Below are 19731 nucleotides of genomic sequence, written 5' to 3'. Positions count from 1 at the left end.
TTCACTTGCCCTTTTGTTAGATTATTTGTTCTCCTAATGTTTAACTTTTTTGAGTCCTTTATATATGCTGAATACTAAACCTCTGTTGGGTTAATAGATTTTTCTCCCATTTTGTAGACTACCTCTTCACTCTGGTAATTGCTTCTTTTGTACAGAAGCTTTTTAATTTGATGCAATCCTATTTGTCAGTTCTTGCTATTATTTCATAAGCTATTGGAGCCCTATTCAGAAAAGCATTGCTTTTACCTAAATCCTGAAATGTTTGTCTGTGTTTTCTTCTAATAGTTTCAAAGCTTCAGGTATTGCATTAAGATTTTTTATCTATTTTAGTTAATTTTTGTATAGGATGAGAGATAGGGACCTATTTTCAGTCTTCTGACCACCATTTGTTAAAGAAGCTGTCTTTTTTCCAGTGTATGTTTTTGATATCTTTGTCAAGAATTAGATGACTGTAACTGTATGGGTTTATTTCTGGGTTCTCTATTATGTTGATCTACTCTGTTTTGTGATAGCACCATGCTGTTTTTCTTACTGTGGCTCTGTAGTATAATTTGAAAATCAGGTATTGTGTTACCTCCCACATTCTTCTTTTTGTTCAGACTAGCTTTGGCTCTTCAGGATGTTTTGTGCTTCCATATGAATTTCAGGATTGATTTTTCTAGTTCTGTGAAGAATGTCAATAGAATTTCGATGGGAATTGCATTGACTCTGTACATCTCTTTGGGTAATATGGCCATTTTCATAATATTGATTCTGACCATGTACATGGGATGTCTTTCTGTCTCCTAAGTCTTCAATTTCTTTCTTTAGTGTTTTATAGTTTTAATGATAGAGGTCTTTCATATCCTTGACTAGGCTTATTCCTAGGTTTTTTGTTTTGCCTTGAGGCTGTTGTGAATTGGATTGTTTTCCTGATTTCTTTTACAGCATGCTTGTTATTAGTGTCAACCTTTTTAGTCACTGTGTGTATTATACGATTTACTATACTTAATCATTGTTGTACTTTTCTGAAATGAAAATTTTGGCCTTATAAAGAGCTAGAAAATATCTTTTTCCATTAACTTTTTAAAAATATATAAGGTTATTTTAAATAAATCTATGGAAAGACAAATTTCGGGTTTAAAAGAATGATCATTTACAGGTCTTTTCACAGGTGTTTCCAAGTATCATTTCTGTATTTTATAAGTATGCTTGTGTGTCAAAACTGTGCAGCCACAATAGCATTAAAAATAATTTAGTATGGAAATACCACAATGAAATCCCTTCATACAATTAACATGCATTAATAATGAAAAACAAAATACTGGCATGATAATAATGTCAATACTACTTTGGTTGGTATCTGATTACTTTCATTTGCATAATAACAAGGTCTCCCTATTTTCCTCATCAATTCCCATAACTATTTTATTATTCTGCTATTATATTTTTTACTTTTTATAAATTTTCTTTGTGGTATTCATGATTTTTATACTATTAAAACTGTGTTTTCCTTTGTAATTTCTTCTGATTTCTCGTTTCAGAAAATTCTTCCTCAACTAGATATTTCATAAACATTTACTTCTCATTAGTTTTAGGGATTGGAGAGTTGGTTATATATGCACCTTGACCTTTCACATTCTAACTCTTTAGTCAGCTAAAATGTATTGGCATGACTTAGAGATCTACAGCTTACTACTAGTAAGCCAACAGAATTTATTTCATTATCTGCTTGAGAACAGGATCCTTTCTTATTTCTGTATGCATTCCCAATGCCCTGAATAATAGACATTTAGTAAGTGCTTATTAAGTTAATTTAGATGAAAAACCCATGGCTAGTATTTTAAACAAATTTTCCCTCCCTCTATCCATGATGTTTCATAGTGGAGGAAAAAATAGAGCTATTTTTCCACCAATAAAAGTCAAGTGAGTGTTGCATTTCTCAAGTCATTCCCTAGCCAGAATTTTGCATTAGCTTTCCAGATCCTTCAGGATGAAGTCCAGACTCCTGAAATATGGCATAAAGGTTGTTGTGCTTTAGAATCTGCCACGCCACAGTTGAAAATAGAAAGATAATCTTTAGCGTATATGTTGCAAAGTATTTTTCCATGGATAAAAATAATACAGGAATAGAAGTCTAGACAGGTATTTATTTTTCTCAAACAAATAAAAACTTATCAGTCTGATAATTACCCATCCTTCTCAGCAAACTTCTAAATTTGACTTAAGTTTTATTCCTAAAATGTGATTTCTTAAATCATCCTTAAAATGCTTTTAAATTTTCTTGAAAGAAGTTGTATTTAGGTAACCTTAAGTTTTTTTTGTTTTTTGTTTTTTTTACAAAATCCACTGGCTTTCCAATTTTCTCCCTTTCCTAAAAAATGTCAAAAACATCATTTTTCTAGTCAGAGTAGTAAATCCTTCCGCCTGTGTACATTCATGTATTGTTTTGTTTTGAATTTCTTAAGCTATTTTATAAATATTTTCTCATTCGACTCAAAGAATTTTGTGAAGCACATTGGGCATATATAATTTGCATATGAGTAAAATCATGTATGCAAAGGTAAAACAAGTTACCTCATATTATATGGGGAGTCACTGGACTAGATCTGGGATATCCAAGGTACTAAGCTAACTCTAATTCTATCCCAGTTTATCTGTTTTGTATATAATATTTGGTATGAGCACAATGCAATATTTTATTACTTAAAACCAACATATAACTCTTAGTGGTCTTTTACCAACTAAGAGAAAACAAGATCATTACCTTTTTAGGATATGAACTTGACTTCAGAACCAAGTGATCTACCACATTTTCCCTAGACCTAAGCCCTAACTTTTAAATCAAGAAGTATTAAACTACCTATAATAAATAAATGAATGGGTAAATAATTTTTCTAAGATGTAAAAGTATTTATAAAGAGATAATTGGCCACTTAAGAGTAGCATTTCAAATAGTATAAATTACTGTATAATTTTTAAGTGCTAATAAATATAGTTTCTAGAAACAATTTATTATAATAATTTTATTTATATAAAATAACAATCATTTTAAAAACAGTACCATAGCCTATTCCTGGTTTCAATGTTTTTGCTTCTTGTTTAACAGCTACCCAGGTGGATTTAGACAAGTAACAGCCGCTCAGCTTCACCAGCGAGATCCTGTGGCAGTAAGTCTGTTGACTGTTTGATTTGTCATCTGAGGAAGACAGTTGCAGACACTGTTTTCACAGTAACCCTTCTCTTCTAATGTAGTTTCCACTTCAGGCTATAAATGCTTCATTTTAGCTACATCACACTAGTTTTGATAAGTGTCATTTTCATTATCATTCAACTCTTATGTGTTTCCCAACTACCATTTATTATATTTTACATTGAGTCAAATAATTCTGATGCTTTCCTTTTTAATTTCTTCACACCTGCAAAATAGCCTAGACTACAGTAAGTTTGCTACAAATACCTTGGGGTAGAGGGAGAGAGAGAGAAGTATGTAGATATTTATGTGTATATGCATTATATATATATATATATATATATATATATATATATGTATAAAAGTTTGATATATATTACATATATATATATGTAATCAAACTTTTATATATATATATATATAATCAAACTTGCTAAGTAAGGTGTTCTGTTGTTCCAGTTTTATATTCTTACTGACTTGGTTTTTGTTCACTTAATTTATTGTTAGTAAATTAGTAGTAATTAAATTAATTAAATTATTAGTAATCAATTTATATTGATTACTAATTATTACACTCTCAACTTTGGATTTACTAATTTCTCTATAGGTCTGTCAATTTTGGTTTATATATTTTGAAGATTGAGTCTCCTTATTTTTGACTTCAAATTAGTTATATGCTTTAAAAATATTTTAATAAGCAATATTATTTTCACTGGTGTTTATTACTTTATCATTTTAGTCGTATACTGGGCAAAGTTCTAATCCATATGTTAATCCTCAATATTGCTAAAAACAAAGTCTTCTGTTGCATTTTACAATTTAGTTTTCCTTTTTAAACTGAATAGACCTAGCCTTTGAACTATACTCATAGGATGGATAGTGTTTTCCCCATACTGTTTTAGCTTTTGAAAAGAACTTAAATACATTCATAAATGCCCAGTGTTAGACTCTGAAAATATTTTTTTTTATTTCCCTAAAAATAGTGAGTAAAAACCATCCATATATACATTGTCAGGATACAACCATTTGTTTAGTGTAATATTACCTAAAATTTGCTTGGTAAAGTGTAAGAGAAGGATATTTTGTTGTAATGAAGCCTGACATGCCATTTACAAGTTCCATGCTTGACCATTTATTTTATATTACTCATATCTTTTTTACAAAACTGTGCTCAGAGATCACTTCTTAGGAAATATTAAATGTTCTGTCTCATAACTGGCATGTTTTTAGACTGTTATAAGACATTGTATTCTCTTTGACTCTTCATATGGCTTGCATATAGCGTATTAAGGTCACAAAGGCTGCTGCTAAGATATGACAAGTTTAGTTTTAATATTTTATAAATATTTGAGAAGTTTTAAAAATCATTTCTATTTTGTTCAGTCATGTTAACTCTACACTAGAAGGCAGTATAGCCCAACTTTTTATTGTTTTATGGCATTTGATAACATTTGTAGAAATTGTTTCAAACTACTTTCATGAACAAAAATTGAAACACATTACAAAATGTTTAATGAAAACTTAGAAAATACTTCAGGTAAATCTATTTTCATTATTAACTCATTAAAAGATCTTAATATTTTTTTAAAGTCTTAATTTTGACTTTGATTTTGAAAAGAATAGCTTGTTGTGGAAAAGGTTCATTGTTTTAGTTCAACCATTGCTTATTTGGAGCATAGGCTCTGTCAGTAGACATAATACTTGTCAGTACTCTCTTTATGTTAGAGAATTTATTTTATAATACAGCCTTCTGATTATTTGTGTACTCTTGAAATATCGGTAAAGTACATTGATTTAGACTTATAGTTAAATAGGTAATAGTAATTTGTTGAATAATTTTTTGAATTTCTCTTAATTAAATAGATTATAACTCAAATAAATATATTGTTTCAGCCCTTCCTAAGTCCTTTAACCTGCTGTCATGTACTTTAAGTGTCTTAGTTTTTCTGTCCTTATGTAGTCTTCCAACATGGTTCCTTTCTTATGTTATTTCCTTCCATATATACAGTCAATGTGTGCGAAGCAAATGACACAAGCCTGGATGGCAGATTATATGAGGAAATTCTTTAGTGTTTATTAACTATACCCTGTTCTATCATTTTTACTTTCTGAATTTCTTAGCTTTTATCCCTGAAGTCCATTCAGCTAGAACTACTTGATTGTACACTGTTTATCACATTTGTTTTGTTTACCACATGTTTGTATCTGTCTTTTTTTCTCCCTGTTAGTTTAACTTTTTCACATTTTCTATCTTTTACTAATTTGAGTGTAATGTTTGCTTTTTTTTGAGATACTGGGGTTTGAATTCAGGGCCTTTGCACTTGCTAGACAGATGCTGTACCACTCGAGCCAGTCTGCCAGTCCTTTTTTGCATTGGTTATTTTTAGAATAGGGTTTCATTTCACTCCCCCAGTGGGGTTGGACCCTGATTTTCCTATTTGTGATTCCTCCCATAACTGGGATGACAGATACACGTCACCATGCCCAGCCATGATGTTTACATTTTTTATTAGGACAAATTTTTAAAATACCACCTTAGCAATTCAAATAAATACAACTAAATTTTCTAAAATCATGAAAACCAAATGCCATTTTACCCTACTGATATATTTCAGTTGCTACTAAGATGATATGCACAGGATATCATGACTTGCTTATCCAGAAAAGATGCTGAGTAGTTTGCTTATGACTTTTAAAACATTAAAATTTTAAGCAGCACCTGTATCACAGAAATTTCTGCCATGATGGAAATGTTCCGTCTACACTGCCAAATATGGTAGTGTAGCCACTTGGCAGCTGGCCACTTGAAATGTGGGTTTGTAGGATTGAGCAAATTAATTTTTAATTGCTTTTAATTTTGACAATAACAATCTACACTTAAATTCTGCAGAATTAACATAGAAAATAAAAAGAATAGGAAATCTTCATAGAGTGCAGTCCTGTCCTACCATATATTGTTTTAGTGATTTGATTCTAACACACCTTATCCTTTGAAATATGAGTGCAAATGGTAAAAATCTATTTAACATTTCAAAAGTCTTTCAGCCAGGTCACCCTCTGGAGATTGTGGAACACAGGGAAGCACTATGTGGTCTTTTCTTGATCAAATATACATAAAATCACATTCAGACCAACAGTGAGGGTAACCTTACAAGGGGAAAAGTAAATCTTGGAGAAGTCAGATTGCCCTGTATGGAATGGGTGTGGTAGAAAAAGGGGCTTTGTCTTCTTAATGGAAAGAATCATTTTATGGATATGATTACATGTACTGTGTTTCTGTGAGTAAGACTACTTGGGTTGAGTTCCAACCTCCATTTGTTAGATGTGTGAAACTGGGGGAGTTCTTTATCCTCTGCAAAATGAGGCTAGTGATAATGGCTACTTCACAGCATCATATATAAGATTTTAAAATGTAATTCATTGACCAGTGTCCACATTGTAACTTTCAATGAATGTTAGCTGTGACCATTGTTGTATACTTGTGTCTTGCATAATCAGTATCATAACTGTGTAGTCAGCTGTATTTATCAATTGAAAATCTGTTGCTCTTCCACCTGGAAAAGACAGGATGAAGCCTTTTCCCCTGCACCCAGATTCTGCTCTAAGCAGTGTATGATAAATTATTTGAACCACAAATTCTTGCATAAGCTTAGAGAATTTCTTAGGCCATCTAAATTGGCACAAGTGTAAGTTATTTTTAATCTTTTCATTTTTGATCTTTTTCTCAATAAATTAAAAATTAAACAAATAGAGCCTTAAAAAGATAACAGTGAACAAAGTAGTAAAAGTTCCTTTTCTGCTGCTTCAACATACTTACTTAGGTCGTTCTTTCCTGTATTCATGCTGAATCTTCATCACTCATTCTCATCACCATGTCAAATTGTGTTTGCTTTCTTTATGTCCCAAGTCAGTTTTTTCTTCTTAAGTCCTATGTATATCTGTTTTTCAGATTGTAAAGCTAGCTATTTATGGCATGCTGCCAAAAAACCTTCACCGAAGAACAATGATGCAAAGGTTGCATCTGTTTCCAGATGAGGTAAGTCAGCAGTCACTGGTAATGATGCCTTTCCTAGATTTTCAAGTAAGCATATTCTCTTCATTTTAAATTACTGCTAAAGACCTGTTTTCAATAATTTTATCTCAATCTCTGATATATTTTTGTATTTTAAAATAAAAATGTACACTATATATTAGCATGAAAATTTTTGTGGCTATGTAGATATACACACAAATACATACACATAGAAAGTAGTAATTACTCCTATTTTAAATCAAAATGAACCATCTTTGGACTGAACAATCAAAAGTCTACAAATTTTTTTTGTTTTAGTAACTTTTGAACAAGGAGCTATAACCATAGTTCCTCTTAAATTGACATACTCATTGATAGTTGTCATCAACTATGGAAAAAATTTTAATTTAGTTCACTTTTTATGTGAGCAGCAACAAACCTAATGGATTAATAACTCTTCTGCTAGTTATTTCTCCTAATTTAACTTTATAATTCATGTTCCTACTCAAAATTTATTCAGCTAAAAAGTACTTGAAAGCATATTTTTATATTTTATTACACTGTCTTAAGCACTTAGCTTTTCTACTTAGCAATGATGAAGCACTAGAGGTTGCGTGGTAAAATACTTTAGTATAGGCTCTGGGGTCAGACTGCCCAGGTTTGGATCTTTGCCCCGATTACTGACTGCATAAGCATGGGCTAGATGCTGTTTCCTCATCTGTGAAATGCACCTGATAATAGTTCCCACTTCATGAGATTGTCATGAGGGTTAAATGACATCTAACTTGTACAGGGCTTGGCATCGTAAGTGAGAGCTGCTGTCTGTATATTTCTACTGATGGGATGATGTCGAAATTTCAGTCAAGCTGATAGCAGTCATTCAAAGTACTTGTGCTTTAACTGAATGAGTAGAATAATTCTACACTCTCCACCTTACCTGTGAGGTAACATATCAGAAGAAGTATCATGTAAGGATAAATGAGCTTCATGAAATCATAAGAATTTAAGCTCCTCTACATGACTATACTGTCAGATTTTTAGAGTAATTATTTATTTTTAAGAAATAATATTTATTCCAGTTGCAAGGTACTCAAATTTGAGTGTTATGTTTGAAATATTCAGGGTAACTCAGTTAAACAGTAAATTACTTAAATAATTTCAAATTGTAAAATAAATGATTCCCTTTCCCAAAAAATGGATGGTAAATATTCAATTGCAATACATTTTTTCATTAAGACCACAGGGAAGCAAGCTGGTGGTGGGAGTACCACATGCTACAAGTAACCTGGAATCCTGGGAATTACCTGACATTTAACAGAAATACATATATAAGGACATACATCCCTGACCCAGAAATCCCATTTATACCAATTTATCCTGAAGATACATGTACATAACGTTATCATTTCCACCTTATTTATAGTAGCACAGTAATTTAATTTTAAAAGTCCATTTCTGGGGCTGGCAATAACGTGAAGTGCAGATTGAAAGGCAGTGGCACTTGGCGCGGTGCACACACTCACCAGATGAAAGCATGTGACAGAGAGCCAAGGCAGCACCTTGTTGCAGTTGAAAAGAGAAAAAGAAATTAAACAGTGCTGGTTTTTTGTTTTTGTTTTTGTTTGAGGCAGGGTATTGCTATATAGCCCAGTACTTTTTAAAAAAATAAGTCAAGTATAGTGTGCATTGTTGTAATAGGATTACTTAATTGCTGGTCCAGCAACCTTTCAGGGATTTACTTATTTATTTTGCTATCTTTGACTATATTCAAATTTATACATTCTCCATACTTGATCTATATTCTATAATGGAATTATACAACAGCAAGATTCACTCAGTAGAAGTGATGAGACAAAGGGGACCCTGGAAGACTTGGAAAGCACTGGGCTTAGATGTCTTGCCTAGCACTGCAGCTTTATCAGATCTTTCTCTTCCTTTCCTATCTCTCCTTTGTCCTTCTTCAGTCACAAGAAGTTGTAGTCGTAGAATTGTTGTAACAGGTTTATCGGCCTTTCAGGGATTTATTCAAATTATTTTAAAGATTATATTGTTTTCCTCATTCTATACACATTCTTTTGCTTGTTTTTAATAATATTAATGTTTATTACAAAGAAAGATATTTTAAGAAAATTAAGCCTATATTGTCTATAGGATATTCCGGAAGATATTCTTAAGAATTTAGTGGAAGAGCTTCCTCAACCACGAAAAGTACCTAGACGTCTGGATGAGTATACCCAAGAAGAAATAGAGGCTTTCCCAAGAGTGTGGACTCCGTAAGTGGCTTTCTTCTTCTTTATTTTTAAATTTGAACTTGGTATGTAATTTGTTTCCAAATGTTAAGATCCTTGAGGGTGGAAAGATGCACTCCCTTGCAAGTTCAGCAGCTACTACCTACAAATACAGTCCAGATGTAGATGTTGGAATTGAAGGTCTTAAAGCTTATGATCTTGATGAGGAAGTGCAAGGGGGTTGTCAAACATTTTATTTGTAGCCTTACTTGGATTGACTATGTCTTTTGGAACAATAAACCTATTGTCATTAACTTAAAAACAGTGATTGTCAGTTTTCCAGATTGTTTCAGGAGCCAAGACTATCATCTCATAAAATGTCATTAGTTCTAGAATTTTAGTCCTGATCCAAATAGTAAAGCTAAGATTTGACAGGCTGTCTCCCATCTACTTACTTCCAGGCTTCTTTGCCTGAGATAAGCAGAAGATGACAGAGTTAAATGTCATGCCCTCAGGCTGTCCTTCCTGTGGTCTGGGCTCCCCATTGCAATGTTTCCTGGTAAGCTTTTCATCTGAGGGAACTACATGCTTGTCTTGTTCAGCTCTGAGCATGGTGCCTGCAAGTACTCAACAAATACTCATTAAGTGAGTGAAGACATAGAATTTCCTTTATCAGCTTTTATAAGTGAAATTAGGAAAGAAGTCTAAAAGAAACAAAGCAATAATTACTTTTCATTTCTTCTCAGCATTTATCAATATTCAGAATAATTTCATTTATTTATATGCGTGTTCTTTATTATAGCACACTGTAATAAAGCATTTACTTATGCTTTACATGCGTCAACAACCTATTCTCTGAGCAAACTAATGAGTTAGTATAATTTTTATATCCATTTGTTATAATTGAGAAAATACTGACATAGAAGGATAAAGTAATACCTAAAATCACATAATGGTGTGTGGCAGATTAGCAATTCAAGTTGAAGGTGACTAGCTCCTGGGCCATGCTTATAACCACTCTGTTGAATTCCTCTTGTTGCGATGAGTATCTACAGTGTGTCAAATGGTAATTATGCCACATGCTATGAAGTGCTGAACAGCTGTGGAGATGTGGGGAGCGGGGAAGGGCCTTGTCTTGTTCAGCACTATAATCCCAACACTTAGAAATAGTACTTGGCAGCCAGGCATGGTGGCTCACATCTGTAATCCCAGCTATTCAGGCAGTCACGATTAGGAGGATCATGGTTTGAGTACAGGCTGGGCAAAACATTAGCACAACATGATCTCAATAGCTGTAATCCCAGGTATATTGTGGGCATGGGTAGGAAGACTACTGGTCCTAGCCAGCCTGGGCAAAACAGCAAGAGCCTATCTGAAAAATAACCTAAAGCAAAAGGACTGGATGCATGGCTCAAGTAGTAGAACCAGACACAATGCCCTAAATTCAAAGCCTGCTGCCTTCAAAAATAAAAAAAAAGAAGAGGAAGAAAAGAAATAGTCTTTGGCATACACTGTAGGTACTCAGTGTTTTTGAAAAAATGAAGAGATGAGTTCTTTCCCCTAAAAATTAATTTTGAAGTTCTCATGAATGTCTTAATAAAGTTTTAGAAAAATCCAAACCTAAGTTCAAATCTTGACTGAACAGTACATAACTCTATTAACTTTAAGTGAGTTATTTATCATTCTGAGTCTGCTTCCTCATCTGAACTCAATTTCTTCAACTGTAAAGTAGAACTAACCCATGCTTCAAAGAATGGCTAGAAGGAATAAATGAGGTAATGTATGAAAACACTGCTATACCTGACCTGCTGGCCAAGTTTTTAATGAAGATTTGGGGTGGGGAGAGGCAGTACTAGGGATTAAACCCAGGGCCTACCTGTTCAGCTACAACCCCAGCCATTAGTGGAGAATATTTTTGCTATTACACATTCTGTATTGTTGTAGTGTACTGCTAATGTGGCATTTTCTGTAAATGTACTTAAGTTGTATGCCATTCTCAAATATTCAGTTTTGATAAGTTATATACTAAGAAAGTATCTTAAGTAGTCCTCAAAGTTTTGTCAGGTTACCTTCCTGTAACAAGTTCTATAAATATAGGTCTGTCATATCTGATATTCTTAGAGAAATGCCATAATAATGAGTTTATGTGATACCTTGTTTTAAACTAATAAAACTACCAAAGGTGGTATTAAATCAAATATGTGACCAAACACGTTGTGAATTTACAGTTACAGGTCATGAGTATTCTAAAATTTAAAGGAGTTTAGCCAGAGCCGTACAGTGCCAACAACCATTCACAACTGATCACAGTTAGTGTAATCAGAGTACCAATCAAAAATCTTATTTCACTAAACAACTCCTAATTCATCTTAAAACAAATTAGAAGGTAACTGAGTGTCTTGATTATATTAATAAAATTAGGGTTTTCTGGTTATTTTAAAGGATTTTTAGAAAAACTTTCATTCCACGTTTCTCTGTGTCAGGAATATTCATTGGATATCAGGCTTCTCCTCATAAGCAGTCATACAGCATATATTGACTTCTGTTGCCAAAATAATTAAGTAAATATACATTTACTGTAATGTGAGGATTTATCGTGGTATAGGTATACTAATCATTTAATATAAATTATTCAAGATGTCATTCTCCCTGCACACTGAGCTGATATCACATCCAGTTAGTCTTTATTACACGAAAAGCATGTGACCAGGAAAAAATATTTATTATTTTTTACTTTTTATTTCAGACCTGTCCCATGCAAGTTTCTGCAGGGATGAAAAGGCTTTCTGTCTGATCCTCAAATGCAGTAACCATTGTCCACAGCGGGTTACTGAGCACTTGCACTGTGGCTGCTGTGGCTGAGTAACTCAGTTTTTTAATTTTATGAAGTTTAAATTTCAGTGGCCCTATGTGGTTAGTGACTGCCTTAGTGGACTATGCCATTTTAGTTGTTTACCATTTCATAAAGTTCTAGTAAATATTACATACTGTAGAATTAGAATTAATAAAATACTTGATACACTGGGCAGTTCAGTGCATTGAAAGTGGGACTTCTTATTATTGAAGGCTTGACTTTATGAGAAAAAAAAATTTTCTTCTTATGGAAGAGGAGCCTACTTGAAATATGCTTTTGTCCCACCCAAAACAGTTAAAAGCCAAGAATGCAATCTTTGGAATGTAGTAGTTGGAATTTATTCAAGGTAGATGTGATGGTGAATCTTCAGAGCCTTGACTGAAATATTTAGATCTGGCTGCACCATGCATCACGGAGATAGGCGTGGAGATGGCTTGCTTTGGCTTTTGTTTCCCTAGTGACAGATCTTCAGTATGTCTGTAATATAATTGAGACTTTTATTAATTTCTGGCAAAATAAAAGTTTATTAGCGTGTCTTTTAAATAGCAGTGATAATTATTAAGCTAAGCTTTGAACCCAATAGATACTTTAATCTTAATTAAAAGCTACTATTCTTGGGATTTCGTTTAAATTATTTTAAATCACTTACAAAGGTTATATTCTTTCAGGCCTAATTTCAGCATATTTTAGATTTTCTTTTGTTAATTATTAGTTGTTCAGTCATTTTTAAAATAATGATAGAAGATAAGGAATGAAACTGATGCCTATGACAAAACCATATTTTTTAAACTAAAAGCCATTTTCCTATATGGATAGTATTGACTATTCATCTCACTTCTTAAATTAGTGTATATATGGTGGGTTAATATCTTTTATATTTCATGTTTATTGATGGTACAAAGTAGATGTGTTTGCACTTAGAATTTCTCTTTTTTCATAAAAGGAAAGAAAAAAAAACAGTAATGCTATCCTCTTTACAGTTCACTTGCTTGAAATTGTAGCTTTCAAATGGACAACTTATTTCAGTACCATCAATTGTTATTTCCAAGATTACTGCAGTTTTGCCAACATATTACAAAACCCAATAATCATGGAAATTATAATGCTGTCATTGTGGTAGAAATTTCTTCTTGCATTGGCTAAAAATAAAACTTGGATCATTTTAAACTTTTTATTTTTAAGCTTTACGAAATTCTCTACAAGAGATTTTCTTAGGAAAGCTAGATAAGTGGAAAATTTCATCTTGAATTGTTTCACATTGTAATTCCTCACTCATTAACCCAGGAACATCTCATTTTAAGCAAAACTCACCTTTGTAGAGAAAGTCAGTGGAGAAAGTTTTAGCATCAGTAAACAATTGAAAATGGATATTTGTTATGAAAACCCTGTTCCTGGTGTTTTGTCTTTACAGAGTATGCTATGAGGAATGTGCCTGACAGAGAGAGGGGTGGAAAGGATGAAGGCAAGGTGTGAGAATGACTGTGACTGGCCCTGAATTGTCTTTCTAGAGAATAAGATTAGGTTTAGAGAGTTTGATGGGAAGTCTATCCAGATCTGTAAAAGAAAGGTGGAATTCAAGGTGCTGGACACAATTGCCCCAGAGAAGGCCTTTGGTGAGCATCCTGCCCAGGCTGCAATGCTAGTAGAGAACAAGGACTGAGCTCAGTGCCTGCTCTCTGATGTGGAAGCTGTTAACCTAAAAACATACTTGCTCTAGGTTTTATATAATGTGATATTAAGAAAAAACTTACCTATGTCTTTATAAAATATGCTTTTTATCCAGAGATGTAAAGACAGTGAAGGAGTTTTACCTGGTCCGATCCCATAAGGAGCAGAGATCTGGCAGGGATATAGACAGCTTTAAGATTTTCCATAATTTTATGCTAGTCTAGTCATGTGACATTTTCCTTACAAGATTTAACTTAATTTTCTGCTCTTCACAGTCAGAAGTCATTAGCTGTACTTAGGGAACAAAGTTACTTTCCAACTTCCCACCCATTCCAACCAGTTCAGCATTGGCGAAAGCCATGGATCTCAATATTTCCAGTGCTGAGTTTTGCTCACATTAGGCATTCCAAACTGTTCTGTTCTCTTGGATATGAACAGATCAGTTGGTACTGGTTGTTAAAAGAAAAAAACGAATTAGATAACAAAACCCAGAACACTTACAGGTCCTAGTCAATATAGATTCTGACTTAAAAAGTAGTAATTAAATGTGATGGTCATGCCTATTCATTTTAATCAAAAATTGATAGTTTGGTTTTTAAGTATTCTAGACCATCTTGTGATTTTTAAAGAGTAGTATCAACCCCATTCTGATAGGCTAGGGCATGGAGAAATGAGCATAAAGGTGCCATCACTCTACCTTACCATTTCCTGTACAACTAACATCTGTAATTTAAGGAATGTGCAGTATCACCAGATGTCCTGGAATGGTTTCATCTAATTCTGTCTATGCAGTGGAAGTAACACAACATTCAATCAAATGGCCTTTTACTGATTTTAAGATCAGCTTGCTGTTCAGAATGTTTTGTGGCATAATCATTATGCTTAGAAATACTATTTGTGAAAACACAAGGTCAGGCATGGTGGCTTATGACTAATTTCTGCTACTCCAAAAATGGAGATGGGGAGGATCACCATTCAAGGCCAACCTGGGCAGAAAAAAGTTGGTGAGATGCTATCTTAACCAGTAAGCTGGGCACAGAGGCATATTTCTGTAATCTCAGCTATGTGAGAGGTATAGATAGGAGGATCGTGGTCCAAGGCCAGTAGTGGAGGGAAAAAAAAGACGAGACCCAATCCAAAAAATCAAGCAAAGAGGATGTCAGTGGGTCAGGTGATAGATCGTCTCCCTAGAAAGTTTGAGCCCTGAGTACCCCATTACTGCCAAGGGATAAAAGGAAAGTAAAATAGTTTTGAACCGGGATTTCTTAAACTTAGTTTACACACAGTTTCTTAGATTTGCATCTAAAATATGAGTGCTTTTTAGAATGGGATTTTGTGACAGGACTGCATTTTTTAGATGTGTTTGTTTCATTTAAGATTGACACGCAGGGTTTTGCACAGTGACGTGTGGGGAGGTTTGCTGTGAAAGCTGGGAATTGTGTTGAATGTGGCAGTATCTGAAGAGTTTCTGAGCAATTTACAAGTACCCTAGAACATGTCCCAGAGTGCAAACAGATCTTTTTAAAGTTTTCATTGCTCATTTAGTAACAACACGATTTTTTAAGCACAACTGCCTTATTTAAAGGCAGTTTTCTGCTGGTGATGAGCAGTATTTACCAAACTGTTTGTTGTTGCAGAACACTTGCTAGCTGTGAAAATTAGCACAATATAGTGGATGTAAAACAAATTCTTATGCTAACTAATTCTTAGCAGATTTATTAGTCTCCCCAGTATATTCTATGTACACATATGTGAAAGTTTAAAATTTTTACCTTCTTCTCTAAAGAAAATGTGTATATAATAAATAAATTATATAAAAACCTAATGCAGCTAGCTGCATTATATATGTATTATGTGTGTGTATATATGTATATATATTTATAATATTCCTGTGTTAGATGACCACTACAATGTTTGTTGAGTGAATAAATGTAATATCCTCTACAAAAGAGAGAAATTGACTTTTAATTCATAAAAACTCTACCTCATTATTTCCTATACAGTTTGCATCTTTAATTTAAGGCATACACAGTGTCACAGGAAGCCTATAGTTCATATTCATATTTTGGACTCTGCTGCTTACTTAAAATTTTCTTAATAACTATAGCTAAGGTAGAAATTTTTCTTAACAGTCTATGCTTTAGTTCACCTTTGATATATCTGGTTTGGGATACTTTACAAAGGAAGATCATGATAATTTTATTAAAATATAGCATATTTCTGCCAAGGACTGTACTTCTATAATTTCCATCAAAAAATGATAGGTATTAGATTTTTATAACAACATTTGAAGTATGTCTTCAAAGTTTACCTGAGATTACTTTTAAAATACTATTGTTATTTATAAATACAGTAATTTTACATAATACCTTTTATTTTAAAATTTTGTAATTTGTTATTAAAATTGAAATCGTTACAAAGAATTAATGTAAATGTAGATGCATAGACAACAGGGATGTGTTCCCAAGGTTAAATCATCACTACAACTTAAGTGTTATATCAGAAAAGCATCCAGCTGCCTGCTGATGAAGTTCTGTGGTTGACAAGAGCCAGGAATGGAGTTAACCTCTCACCAAGAAAGATGCACCTTTCCTTAGAGCAGGCACAGACAAGTTTTACATTTTTCTTACTGAAGGGTCTTCTTTTACTTTCGTCACCTTCAGTAGTTGTCTCCTGTGTCCTATGAATGGCCCTGAGGTCTGAATTGAACCCTTGCCAGTGAATGGCAGCCTGCCTGGGCCAGTAAAGGGAGAGTTGTGAAGAGCTTGCCAGAAAATGTAACCTTTGAGGTGGAGTTTGAAAGATGAATCAGGTTTTCCAGGCAGAAAAAAGATAAGAGTCATTCCAAGCAGGTGAAATGTCAAGCACCAAGTCTTTCACCATGGGGGTTTGGAGGAGCAGTGTCGAGTGCCAGAATGCAAAAAGATAGGATTAAAAAGTAACTCAGAAAGACTGCCTGGGGCCACTTGCTGAAGCAGAAGAGGGCCATTGACAGTTTTTAAGCGGACACTGAAGTGGAAGAAAAGGAATTTGTTAGATGCGCTCCAGTTTGTTCTCCCTTGCCTCGACTCCTAACATCTAAGGTGACTCCCATGTCCAATGTCATCATATTTAAAACCAGTCTGTTCCCCATGTTGAAAAACAACACAGACATTTACTGAGTTCTTCAACCTGAAAATTACTAGTCATCTCTGAATCATCACCTTTCAATAGCTCCTCCCTCCATCATCTCCTTGGGCCCCTTCCCTCTTCTTTCTCCCTTTCCAGGCAGCCCCACACCTCAGCATCTTACTCTCTTCCTTCCAGAATTCTGAACCTGACCTTTCTTCTCACTGATTACTGCTTTAGTCCTGACTGAATCCAAATTTTCATCCTCCTCACTTCTCCAAAAGTAAATCATCTTGAAATACATTGAGGCTTTATTTTATCACCTCTTGTCTTGGGGCCGATATCCACATGCCCTTACCTGGCAGATTGCACCTTTTACCCACATTTCCAGTTCGACTTCTGAATTCCACTGAAATGTCATAGTATCATTTAATTTTGACTTAACAAATTAACCTTGCATGTGGAGACAGCTAGTGACTTTGACTAAACACAATTATATTAAGTGGAATTGTGATGCTTCTTCTGGGACATTAGCTTAGAGACCTCTTTCCAGCTGCATCAGCACTACCCACTTTGCAGTTACCAACCAGAGAGACAGGAGACCAAATCGCTTACTCACGTGTACTGGTGCCACTTAACTAGCAACTGCTTTGATTATACTGAGTCAAACAGCAAAGGTTCCAAAGCTTCTCTCCAGAGCTGCTTTTAGCTGTCAGATCAAGTTGTTTTCCTAGACTTCGGTTGTGGCTTTTACATTTGGAAAGAGGCTTCTTAAACACAGTGACAGTATTCTGCCATTTTCTGTTCATGTTTTGGATGGCTGATACGGTAAATCATATCTGGCTTGCTTCCCAGATCAGTGCTCCTCAGTTTAGCAGTAAACATTTTAAATTATGATATAGGTCTTTTTACTCAGCCAGTAGACAGTTGGTTTCTTAGCTGAGCTGTCTGGTATCTTGTGAGTATTCAGTTTAAGAATACATATTGTAAATGTGGAAAGGGACTAGGTAAGTCATTTCAGAGAAAATAGAGTTCATCTGCTTTTGAAGGAATTCGAATATCAAGTATTTTTACAGCTATTTCAAAAATATCTGTTTAGTTTGTTACTGTATTATATCAAAAATTCCCTGAGAGCCTATTATTTGTATATATGCTATTAAAAGATGAAAGATAACAGAAAGCTTTTTAAATGTTCACATTTTATAATTCCTTACTCATTTTTGTTAAGATTCTATTCTTTTTATTTATTGCTAGATTTAACATGTTCCTGAATTTTTTTTTTTTAGTTCTCTAAGGGAAATGACTCTCAAGTAATGCTTTAAATATATAAACAGATTATAAAAAACTAATTACACATGTGTAAAAATAGGAAATGCCTGGTGTTTATGCATTTAGAAGGTGACGGGGTGAATATGATCAACATATTTATATGAAAGTAGTGTAATGAAACCTACTAAAAGTATTTTAGAAAGGAGTGGAGAAGGAAGGGAGAGTAAGACAAAGTAAAAGAGGGGTCAAATTCCATCATGTACGGAAATGTCACAGTGACACCCTTTGAACAATTAATTTACACTAATAAAAAATTTATATATACATACATACACATATGCATATATACACACAACTCTTACTTTATCTAGATAGTTGGAGACTAAAAAGAAAATTAAAAGCTGGGCACATGCCTATAATCCCAGTACTTGGGAGACTGAGCAAGATCCTATCTCAAAAAACAAACAATAACAACAAAAAATGAAATGAAGTTTAGCATAAGATTTATAAAGTAATATAAATAGGAAATTGCTTATTCTAAATTTGCCTTTGTGAGGTAAATCTATTTTATATGACTTTTAAACTCATCACAATAATCCTTTCTGTGAGAAGAGCTTAATGAAAGAACGTTTAAAGGTACAAATCAAATTTAAGTTATTATGTTACTAAATACATCTATAGGAACAGGGTTAGCATATTTTTTATATTTTCTGTAGAACTTTGGAATTATCCCTTAACTCTTCCAATTTTTGATGTTTTGGCTAAATGTTTTTTAAACCAAATGCATGATACACTGTTTATAGATATATTTCAGTGGACACTTACTTTTATTTTAAATTGGAAAAGTAATCTAAATGAAAAAATGATCAATGAGGAAATAGATGTTGATTTTTTCTTTTCCTTTCAGACCTGAAGATTATCGGCTATAGGAGAATGGAAATCACAGAAATAGCAGAGAGGCGACTTAAGCTGCTTCCTCATGAGGTTCTCTGACCTCGGACATAGAGAAACAACTGCTTCAGTTCACTGTGGGGAGAACCCAACAAGGGCCAGGCCTTCAGCAGGAAATTACAGTAAAACACATTGTCTTCTGTAATCTGATTTCAGTGTTGTAAATAGTAATAAAATTGCTTACTTGATTAACTATTAAGAACTGCATTTAATGAAAACACAGACCCTGGACATAACATTTCAGTTACAAGTTCCCACCAATGCCTACCTCTGTGAATTTTCTTAAGTTCCAGATCTCTCTTCTTATGCCCTGTGGACAAGCCTTACCTCCACTTTTCCTTTAATTGGTTATTTTATCTAATCTTCCATCTAACTAAGCTCATCTTTCCAGCTTGGTATGGTAATGTTTACTATGAAATACCTATAACTGCTTTCATCTTTTTCTGTGTCCTAGATAACGAGTCTTGTT

The 19731-nt window shown here is 33.7% G+C and overlaps 1 protein-coding gene across 1 annotated transcript in view; it reads left to right on the top strand.

The window, feature by feature from the left end:
- The window catches only part of Mrpl13 (mitochondrial ribosomal protein L13), a 35911-nt gene extending 16457 nt beyond the window's left edge, over positions 1 to 19454 (top strand). The window contains exons 4-7 of the mRNA XM_020169576.2: positions 3089 to 3149; positions 7122 to 7208; positions 9336 to 9457; positions 19219 to 19454. Of these exons, the coding sequence (XP_020025165.1) occupies positions 3089 to 3149; positions 7122 to 7208; positions 9336 to 9457; positions 19219 to 19240 (292 nt within the window). The 3' untranslated portion in view covers positions 19241 to 19454. The remainder of the gene's footprint in view (positions 1 to 3088; positions 3150 to 7121; positions 7209 to 9335; positions 9458 to 19218) is intronic.
- The last annotated feature ends 277 nt before the right edge of the window (positions 19455 to 19731 follow it).

Source organism: Castor canadensis, chromosome 3 (assembly GCF_047511655.1).
Source record: "Castor canadensis chromosome 3, mCasCan1.hap1v2, whole genome shotgun sequence".
Lineage (NCBI taxonomy): Eukaryota > Metazoa > Chordata > Mammalia > Rodentia > Castoridae > Castor > Castor canadensis.
This window is presented reverse-complemented; position numbering and strand designations above follow the sequence as displayed.